Here is an 11,072-nt window from a genome sequence, read left to right on the forward strand (position 1 = left end):
TCATTCATGAGCAACTGCAACTAGTTGTTTCCCAACATTGCGACCGTTAAAGAGACCTATAAGGGCTGCCGGGCCATTTTCAAGCCCTTCAACAACGTCTTCCACATAGGTTATCTTCTGCTTTCGGATGTCAGGCAGTACAAACTCCAAAAACTTCGAGTGAAGGTGGAAGTGCTCGAAAACAGTAAATCCTTCCATCCGGACGCGTTTGTATAGAAGCCAGGCTATATTGCTTATGCTTTCAGGTTGTTCAAGATTGTATTGTGAGATCATTCCACAAACAGCAATTCGACCGTGCTTTCTCATATTTAGAAGTACTGCATCCAGCATTCTTCCTCCAACATTCTCGAAGTAGATGTCAATTCCATCAGGGAAGTACCTGAGTAAAAAATTGATATTATCCTTAATGGCACTCAGCAGTCCTAGAAAAGATGAACCATGAAATATAAAACCAAAATGTGAGAGACGAACCCTCACTAGGAAAAGGATACAAGATATGCTCTTAAAATTCCAATGAATAAACAAGAGACTGTATCCAAAAAGGGCCGGCTGTGTCCACTTGTTCTCATTCTGTTCCCTTTCTGATAACAGCCGATCAGAAAATGATCAGAAAATGGTGTTTTTGTTATTGCAATCATTATGCATTGCCAACCGCAGCATGCAGCATTCAAGTCATTATCTACCCTTCTCTCTGTTTTTTCACAAGAACTCGGCGAAGACATCAATTCCGTAAGCACTTCGATATACGATGAAGCTTCATTGACATAACTAGGTTAGAAGTTTATCCCAAGATGAATGAGCACCTTTTCAAAGCAGCATCCAAGTCGTGCTCCTCCTTATAATTGAAAGCATCATCAAATCCAAACTTGTTCTTCAGAAGGTCAACCTTGACAAATTGGATCGGTGATGCAAACAAGAATTAGTTGATCACGTTAAACGAGCTAATAAAGTTCACAAACATACGCCTGAACTCTGAACCCTGAAGTGCAGCAGATCAGATAAGCCTGCTAGTGATTGTCCGAAAGTACTCAAACAGAGTTGTGAGGTTCATGTTCAGTTTACTTCCATATATAATATTCCGTTGAATATTTGAGGCCATTTACCTTTTCTTTGCTTCCAGCACTTCCAACAACATAACATCCCATAGATTTTGCAAATTGTCACACAAGCTGACCAACTGCACCAGATGCTGCCGATACGTATACTCTTTCTCCTTTCTTGGGATTGGAGACCTCATAGAATCCCACATAGGCTGTAAGACCAGGCATCCCTTCACAGGAAGAAGAAACTAGGTTTTGAATGCCATACATTGTGAAAATTTACTGCAGCTAGGTTCATCAAGACTCCCAATAATAGTAAAGATAGACTGCAGCTTTCTCAGGGAGCTTGAAGATATCCAAGCATCAAAATTTTAAGGTGGACAGCACAGGCAGTAAAGAATGTTGGCATAGACAGCATAGATTTTAAGCTGATATGGTTATGCAAAGGATGTGAACAACATCAAATTCACATATTAGTTTCAGATAGTACACATGAAATATATGACCAAGAAAATAAAGTCGAAACTCTCTTTCTTTTTCCCTCCTCCCATACCAGAAAGACTTTTCACTGTAATGTCTCTTAATCAGTATAAGGTGAAGAACATCCAATGCTGGTCACCCTCACTGACACATGAGCAGGTAACCAAATGTAAAACATGGTAACGTAATAGAGTTGTAATCCTCAACAAGCAAAAACCTGCTTCCTCTAACTATAGCATGATAGAGTTCTAATTTCTAATCCTCCAAGATCTGTCAATTATAGCCGTGCCTTTTCAGTATCAAACAAGCACATTAGTACTTACCAAGAAGTCCAGTGTAGTAGGAAAGAGGCACATCAGTCTGCTCAATCTTGAAAAGGATATCAGGTTCTTCTACGAGACTGTACTCCTCCCATTTGGTTATGCCCCATACCAAATCACCCTTTTTGAAGTTTGGATGCCCCGAATCCACCACTTTAGCTACCCCGAACCCATTCAGTGGCTGCAGATTCAATTGACAGGTGCAAACTTAAGTCTCCAATAGCATTACCAATTGTACCAATTGAAGACCTGAAAATCTACATATTTGTCTTCATATGAGTCAGAGAACACAGTTCTTTTGAATGAATTTTTCTTCACCTTAGGTTCACATAAAATTATCAAACAGCACCAACTAGTCTTTTTAAACAACAAAACATCTTTCTTTTGTATAGAATTTCCGTTACCATAATCTTGAGGTTTAACAAATAAGCAACAAATAAGATGCATTCCCAATTTCAGAGAAGGCACCGAGCATAGTCCAGGTATGCTGCCTTATCAACCCAGTACCGTATAAATTTCCAAAAGTCTAGAGTGATCCTGAAATCTTTCTTTTAAACACAAAGTTAAGTGCAATCAAGATTTTAATATATATATATATATATATATATATATATATATATATTTATGCTGTCCCAATGTGCATGGAGATTTGAGCTAATTCATTCACCAACTCAAAAATAAAATAAAATAAATGAAGTACTAGGAACTCTACAGGGTTTTTTTCCCCTCTGTTACTTTTAAATCCTTGAATTTCTTGACAAGGCCTGTAAAAGTACATTCTTTCTCCTTAACAGGATCAAATTGGCAAACATGCTAACACAACGAAAAGCACCTGCTATAAAATCAACACCACTTACAGAGCCAGGCTTGCAAGGAGGGATGGAAGTTCTCCTAGGAGACTCGGGCTTTCGCATTAGACCATGCATGGTAGGATCGCATGACAAGTAGAGATTCTTGAGCAAAATCCCATTTGATTTTTCTGGGATTGTCAAGCTTATTATGTTGCAAGTGCTGATAATCATGTCTGATTCTTTTGGGAAACCATCTAAGTAGTCTCTAAGCAGCACCTGCTTGTTCTTCACCATCTCTGCCTTTTCTTCTGCCATCGCAGAAGTTCAGCGGTGCTCAATACAGTAAAGTCTTTTTTCCACTTTTTTGTCGCTCTGAAAACTAGCAACTATTGGGAAGCTTTGCTTCTTCAAATATGTTTCTGGGATTGGAATAGTCAAACCAGTCTTGAGCTTTCTATAATCTATATCAATCAGTGTACAATTACAACGTAGCATCGTTTGATAGTCACAGCTGACTTCATTATCTCAGATTAATATCTGGAAAAGTAAATAGTAAAAGCATCACTTTTCACATGGCACTCAGTCAATGTTCAGCATGGGAATTTTAGTTCATCTTTTCTTGATTTTAGTCAAAATCAAATCATTAATTGGTTCTTGCAAATCCAACTTAAGAGGCTAAGCCCTCACGAGGTAGTCCAGTAGTAAGCGAGCTTTTAGAACTTCTTTGGTCCTGAGTTTGAATCTTACCTTGAATTTGAACCCTCGTGACTTATTTGGGGTGCGTCGTGTGTGGGGCCGCAACATATCTCCTGATTTGGTGTGTCAGCTAGGTCCAAAGTGATTGAGTCAAGGCATGTTCAATGTCACCAAAAAAAAAAAAAATTAAGAGGCCGAGACTTGACAGCAGCCAAATTACCTCGTATCCGTGAATTTATCCACAATCATGGAAAGATTCAGAGACAGTAAACCATACCACTTGGACACTAGGGAAGGGGGCTTTTCTGGATAAGCTTCATTACTATTTACGACTGGTAAGATATGCCAATAATTAAGGTCGTGGAAGCCTAAAATTTGTTTAAGGGTAAATTACATATAACCTCCCATGGTTTTGCATAATGCTAGATGACCTCCTATGGTTTCAAAATAATCATGTAATCTCCTGTTGTTTTATATAAAGTGAAAAATGGACGAAATGTACAATCAGTTATAACAATTAGATCACAAACTCTCTATAAGTACGTGTGATAAAATAATAGTATCCACTTAACTCTTTTATGATTTGCATAAATATTCACATTAGGCTTTGCGATTTTTGCATTTATCCACGTAATCTCTCTATGATTTTGTACAAAGTTGTTGCGTCGTTGTTTGATTTAACATTTAAGTAAGGGTACTACTAATATTTTAACTAATGACATTACATAAACTATTTTTTGTTAAATTTTCAGTTTACATGTAATCATAGGGGGGTGAAATCGATATTTTAGAACGTTCGGAAGTTATATGACAATAGATGAAACTACAAGAGGGTTATTAGTGATTTACTCTTTGTTTAATGATGCATGCCAGTTTTACACCAGAAAGTCTGACCAAGAAGCAATTCAAGAGTTTTCCAGCTTGTGAATCTCTAAGAAAAAGAGACGACTGCACAGGTCGTAAAAGTACTTATTCAGTATAACCAGATACGAATACAAAATTTTACAAGTAGCCCATCTGAATTCTAGAACAGAACTCTCAGAATCCGGGTAATATAGCCTGAGTAGACTTTATTACTACTCCAATTAGAACTAATAAGTGAGGGGAAAACATGGAACAGGGGCTGGAATGGTTTCAGAATGGAACTGCAGGTCATTCACGAGCAACAACAACTAGCTGTTTCCCAACACTGCGGCCATTGAAGAAATCTATAAGGGCTTTAGGACCATTTTCAAGACCTTCAATAATGTCTTCAACATAGGTTATCTTTTTCTCGCGGACGTGAGGCAATATAGTGTCCAAAAATTTTGAGTATTGATGGTAATAATCAAACACAGAAAATCCTTTTATGTACACTCGCTTGTAAATAATCCACATCATATTGGATACTCCTTCAGGTTTGTCAGAGTAGTACTGTGAGATCATTCCACAAGCAGCAATTCGACCATTCATTCTCATGTTGAGGAGCACAGCATCTAGCATCTTTCCTCCAACATTTTCAAAATAGATATCAATCCCTTCAGGGAAGCACCTAAAAGAGAGAAAAGATACTAAATCCTTAAATAAGTTGAATCATTGATGTAGCCTGGTCCAAATTAAGCTTGATTCAGAGGTTTAGCCAGATTAGATGGACTCAGTTGAGGCCAAACAGAATAGATACCTTTTCAGAGCAGCATCCAAGTCGTGTTCTTGCTTGTAATCGAAAGCATCATCAAATCCAAACTTGTTCTTGAGAAGATCAACCTTGTCAAATTTTTAAAAATGTATGTGCAAGGTTAGAGTGCTTCCAGAAGTAATATAGTTCTTTGGGGAAGAGATCAATTGTAAAGAGCCAAAAGAGACGTTAATATTATCAGTATCAAGCAAACCAAGTGAGGCAATTCACCTTTTCTTTGCTTCCAGCACTTCCAACAACATAGCAACCTAACAATTTTGCAAATTGTCCAACGATCAGACCAACTGCCCCGGATGCTGAAGATACGAAAACCTTTTCTCCTTTTTCTGGTTTGCAAACCTCAAAGAATCCAGCATAGGCAGTAAGACCAGGCATACCTTTATAATTTTTCGAAAGGCATTAGATTCAGTCCAAAATGAACTAAAGCAATTGCAGCAGCAGCTATAGAAATATGCACATTGCCGAAAAGATTTTTTAAGTATGGTACTTACCGAGCAGTCCTATATAGTAGGAAATAGGTACATCAGTATGCTCAATCTTGAAAAGAGAGTCAGGTTCTGCTATGAGACTGTATTCTTCCCATTGTGTTATACCCCATACCAGATCACCTTTCTTGAAGTTTGGATGCCCTGAATCCACTACTTTGGCAACCCCAAACCCATTTATTGGCTGCACGTTATAGCAATATGATCAATCAATGCAAAATTAAATCTCCAGATATGCCACTCATGTCATCACAACTCATAACTAGCATGATAAGCAAAGATTAAGCACTTGTTTTCATATTTCATGCCCCTCAAACCATTCACATTGACAAGACATTTCTTTCAAAATAATCAGAGAAAAATTAGAAAGGAAATATTTTCAAGAAACAGTACATACTGAGCCAGGGGTGTAAGGAATAAAGCCAGTTTTACTACGAGCAGGCTGAGACACTTGCATGAAACGGCGCATAAACGGGTCACTTGACAGGTACAGATTCTTAACCAGCACTCCATTTGATCCTTGTGGCACTTTCAAGCTTATAGTGCTGTCTGTGCTGATGATCATATCTGATTCTTTGGGGAAATCACTAACATAATCTCTCAGCAGCACCTGCTTGTTCTTCACTATCTCAACTTCTGCCATTGCTCAATTATTACTCTGCTACTGCTCAATATTTTAGTTAATTGTGTTTCTTGCAAAGCTTTGCCTCCTTTATATACAGTATTTCAAAAGGAAGAGATATTGGGTGAGGCTAATCTTTTTGGAGGCAAGGCAAAAGCAACATTCAATTGATTCCAGGTCCTTGCAAGAAAAAATAGTTTAACTAGTCAAATAAGAATAGTCCAAGATGACATTAACATCATGCATGACCAAAAAAAAAGTAGCACAAATCATAAGTTAACAACTTGAAAAGAAAAAAAAAAACAAATGTGTTTGTCTTTCATCAAATCAACGTCATTTATGCCATCATCTTCATCCAACGCATCTACACTAGGCAATCTTGCTTTAGTAATCATAGGTTTTTATATTCTCCGCTGCTTGCTCATCTTTCTTTAACAGTGTAATCATAGTTGGCAATCCATTTTTCGTCAACATTCTTGGTAACCGATCTAGATTCTCTACAGTCACAATAGTGGGATTGCAGAGAACAGCTCATGGTGGAAGATGGATAATTTTGAATTTGGATGGCTAGAAGAAAAACAGCTAATCCAAACGCTAGCATTTGTGATTTTAGTAAAGAGAAAATCATTTAAAGGGTCCTTACATTTTGTCAAATGAATTTTTTCATCATTTACTTTCAAAATGGCACTTTACATCCCCTATAAAATCAAGTCGATAAAATTTGGTTTTAATCTAAGTTTTTAACCACTTTTTACCTTGAATTTATCATGTAATCCACAGGTGGTCGCTTTTTTGAAGCAAAAACATTAGATCTCATCTATAGTTAAATAGAAGATGATCCGATCAATATTCATTTTTATCCCTAAAATAAGTAGAATTTGATCTAAACCATACTAATTTTTTTTTCCTAAAAAAATGAGATCTGATACATTTTATATTCATTTTTGTTACAAAAACGTTGGGAGCCGACCTTTTTGTATATAAAAAATAATTGCATGTGGGTCATGTGGTGATTTCAGGCTAAAAAGTAGTTAAAAATTTAGATTGAAACTAAATTTTACTAACTTGAATTTATAAGAGACATAAAATTAACATTTTAAATGAAAAGACGAAAAAATTCATCCCGCAAAATGTGAGATTTTCTCAGTAAATTTGCTGTATCAATATCTATATTGCAATTGGTCCTAAATCCCTTGGTACTTTAGCAACTAGTCAAACAGGTTCCTTCCAAATAGAGTTGTCGTCTCAATGCAACATATATGAATCATTACAAATTTGGAAATTAAGAAACTAAAAACTTGTCTGATAAAGTTGATCTTTGATACTAAAATTCTAAACAAAATTGAATACTAAGAAACTAAAAGACTTGCTTGATAAAGTTGACCTTTCAGCATGATCCAAACTGAGATTATGGAAATAAGGACATTATTCATGCCTGTTACAGATGCTCTTTCATAAATTTCGGCTCGCGTAAGAGGAGAAAATTGACCAAACATTTACATGTGTAACTTGGAGTTACGGAACTCTGAATATCCAAAACATGCATCATTAGGAGCTCTAGAGTGTGCGATGTTTATTTGCGGTTAAAGAATCGCATTGGACAAAAAAAAAAAAAAAGGTGTTTCTTCAAAAGTTAATCTTGGTTTGTCTCTGAATTACTAGTAATAAGTCACCTGCTTTACACGTGATTATAGGGTCATAAAATATAATATCACTTATGTATATAAATATTTTTGTGAAATTTTATCGGTAACATCATAATTTAATATTTTCTTATTTTTATCTTCTTAATCAATTGTCCTAAAAATGTTGTTTTAAATTGAAAGAGATTGGAGGTATCCTTATTTTTAAAAAAAATTTTTTAGCTTTTCAAATGTTTTATCAAGGTTATCATGCACTCGTAACCTTGTTATACTTAAACAATAGTATTTAAATTTTTTTACACAAAACAATATTCTTAGATTAAAAAAAATAAATGCACATCTCAAGTGTGGGAGCACCAACTGGCGTATATAAATACTTATAAAGTAAAGGTACAAACTATAATATCAAAATCTAGAGGAACATTTGCTTCAATGTATGAAGTCACTAATAGTTATAAAATAAAGGTTTAAACAATAATACAAAATTCAGAATTTGTATATTTTCCAAACACTTGAAACTTCCTAACTTAAAATTTTGAGATATACTCAGCCTTGAAAATTTTAAGAATTTATGCACCAATTATTGTAGTCTTTGATTTCAACTTTTGACATTAAACATTATCATGAGATATTAGGATTTATTAACTTGCTAACAAATAAATGGAGAAAAAAGTAGAGAAACGAGGATGATAAAGTAACAAATAGTACTCGAGCTCTTTTTTTTTTTTTATCAGAACTTTCATCTTACTGTTCAATCCAATCCTCCACAACCAGGACTTAACCTATTTAATAATCAACATAAAAAACTTTTGAAAATTTTTTATCGTCGGTGAAACGGGGTCATACGAACAAGTAATGATTGGCCATAATAAGTCAGATGATCACAAAATTTAGACACGTAAACATGGGCTTTAATTTATAAATACTACAAAAATTGACCTATGCATAGCTTTCCATCATATTTAAGGTTATCTTGCTATGAGCTAGTAGTGGTCATTGGGTCCATCCTGATTTTCTGGTTTTGTAAGCAATAATTACGATGGATTGAGATTATCTCCCAATTAATAAAGCTCCTCAGCCACCCTCTCGTAATAATAAAAATATATGCAAAATGTGACACTTGTTGTGTGATGCATTGGATGGTCGACACTTTTAGGGTTTTGACCGTTAATTTTATCCTCCATCATTCTCCCTAAATCTGATTTAATTCATTTTTCAAATAGCCACGCCAAAATCATTGACACAAAACACAAACGATAAAAGCCCCTTAGGACAAAGGGATTTGTGCAAGCATGGATTGGCCTTTTAGACGCCTACCAGAAAGGTCATCTACCAGTAACAAATAGCAGAGTCACAAAGTGGGGCTATTCCCCCAATGTAACTCCAATGTTTTAAGTTAACTATTAAGGTAGAATGTAACAAGCTCTAGAGTGAGTAATAGTAACTTTAAGAAAGATTTAGTTACCTTCAAAGGACGGAATAGGGGATATTGATAGGCAGAAAAATAGTACCAATTATTGGTATCCGATCCTCTTACGATAGTCCTCTTACGATAGTCGACCTATCCCTACAGGACGACAGATGTCAATACGGTTGTTAAAGATCATATCAAACAGTTTTTGTCCTATCAATCTTGTCCTACCAAACATTCAAGGTTTTGACCATTACTTATCTCCTCCATCATACTCCCTAAATTTGATTTAATTCATTTTTCAAATATCCATGCCTAAATCATTTACACAAAACACAAACGATAAAAAATCCTTAGGACAATGGGATCCGTGCAGGCATGGATTGGCCTTTTAGACATCTTGATAAGGTCACTCACTAGCAACAAAGAGCGGGGTCACAAAGCGATGTTGTACCCTTGGTGTAACTCCGATGTTTAAATTAGCTATTGAAGTACTCCCTCCCTTTTTTTATAACTGACGTTTAAGGTTTTGCACACCAATTAAGAAAAGTTTTTCATTGTTTAAATCTATACACTACTTTCCTTTTGTACCCTCATTAATTGTCCAATTCACCCATGTTTTCTCTCACTAGAGTACTAAATGGTGCTGTTTTACTAGGCCAAAAGCAATGCAAACTAACTAGGAGTAGTAATTAAGAACCCTGTATTGGAAAAGAGAGATAAAAGGGTAAAATTGTGAAAAAATAATTAATGCTGCATGGGGATAGTAAAACGACAGATAAAAGTACTTAAGAGCAAATTTCTTAAACGTCAGTTATAAAAAAAGGGAGGGAGTAGAAGATAAGGAACTCAGGAGTAAGGTAATGGTAAGTTTAAGAGACTCAGTCACCTTCAAAGGACGGAATGGAGGTATTGATAGGGAGAAAAATAATACAACTTGTTGGTATTCGAGCCTCCTACAATAGTTGACTTATCCCTATAGGACGGCAGATGTTAGATAGGCTGACTAAAGATTATATCAAATAGTTTTTATCCTATTAATCTTGTCACATTATTTTCAGACTGCCAGACGCTCGAACTTCCCGAATGGCTAGAAAGGGAGAGAGCTGCAAAAAACGCTGCTCGCCAACTTGGAGCAAGCCAAGGAGGGTGTTCCAAGGTCCCACAGGATGCAAATAGACAAATTAGATTGGAGTGTTTTATTTTGTATTTATTGTCTTCATAATTCAAATTTAAGTAAAATTACAAATTTTTCCTGTTTAACTGCTGCATTTATTTATCATCATAACAATAAAATAAATCTAACAATTAGAGAGAAGGGTATTTTGGACATAATAAAAAATTAAGACCACATCCAACTTTCATGATCTACCTAGACCAACCGCTGCCCTACTTTTATAAGGAGTATAAATAGATATATATACTCATTGGGCTAATAATTTCTTCTTGTGCTTGGTCAAACTGAAACTCCAGTTTAAGGTTAGTGCAATTAACAAAACCCAACCTAGGCTCAAGGGCTCATTTCATCTTGAGTTTGGTCAAAATCAAATTCCAACAGGACATACTAACATCTATTGTCATGCCAAATGTTATCACTTTAACCATGTTGCACAAACTTATGTATGCGCAGGATCCAAGTCAAGCAGCCAAGGAAAATTGCGCCTAATATTCCAAGAGGAGATGTCATGTTGGCCCCAGATGTATATGATGGCATTGGGGTCAGGGCAGGTTGGGTGAAATTCTCAATCTCTGCAGCTAGAAATGCCTTGAGAAAGTTCTGGCTCTAATTGTGCTGGATACCGAATTAGGCACCCCAAGAACAGTCCTCACAAGCTTAGCATTCAATCAGAGAGGAGAAGGAAATTGCAACAGAAAGATCAAATTCATGACAGTGGAATTGAAACCACGA

The 11,072-nt window shown here is 35.9% G+C and overlaps 1 protein-coding gene and 1 pseudogene across 3 annotated transcripts; both read right to left on the reverse strand.

The window, feature by feature from the left end:
- Positions 1-2,946, reverse strand: LOC113767004 (annotated as a pseudogene).
- A 1,332-nt stretch (positions 2,947-4,278) lies between these two features.
- On the reverse strand, positions 4,279-6,130 carry LOC113766997 (NADPH-dependent oxidoreductase 2-alkenal reductase-like). Of its 3 annotated transcripts, none has more exons than XM_027311168.1 (5): positions 5,885-6,130; positions 5,494-5,671; positions 5,213-5,322; positions 4,988-5,070; positions 4,279-4,858 (listed from the first exon to the last, which is right to left on the reverse strand). In XM_027311168.1, exons 1-5 carry the CDS (start codon positions 6,128-6,130, stop codon positions 4,480-4,482), a joined length of 996 nt encoding a protein of 331 aa, XP_027166969.1. In that variant the 3' UTR covers positions 4,279-4,479. The 3 variants fall into 3 exon arrangements, with proteins under 3 accessions (XP_027166969.1, XP_027166968.1, XP_027166967.1); XM_027311167.1 differs by having other exon boundaries at positions 5,213-5,379; XM_027311166.1 differs by having other exon boundaries at positions 4,961-5,070; positions 5,213-5,379.
- Positions 6,131-11,072: the final 4,942 nt, after the last annotated feature.

This window comes from Coffea eugenioides, chromosome 3 (assembly GCF_003713205.1).
Source record: "Coffea eugenioides isolate CCC68of chromosome 3, Ceug_1.0, whole genome shotgun sequence".
NCBI lineage: Eukaryota > Viridiplantae > Streptophyta > Magnoliopsida > Gentianales > Rubiaceae > Coffea > Coffea eugenioides.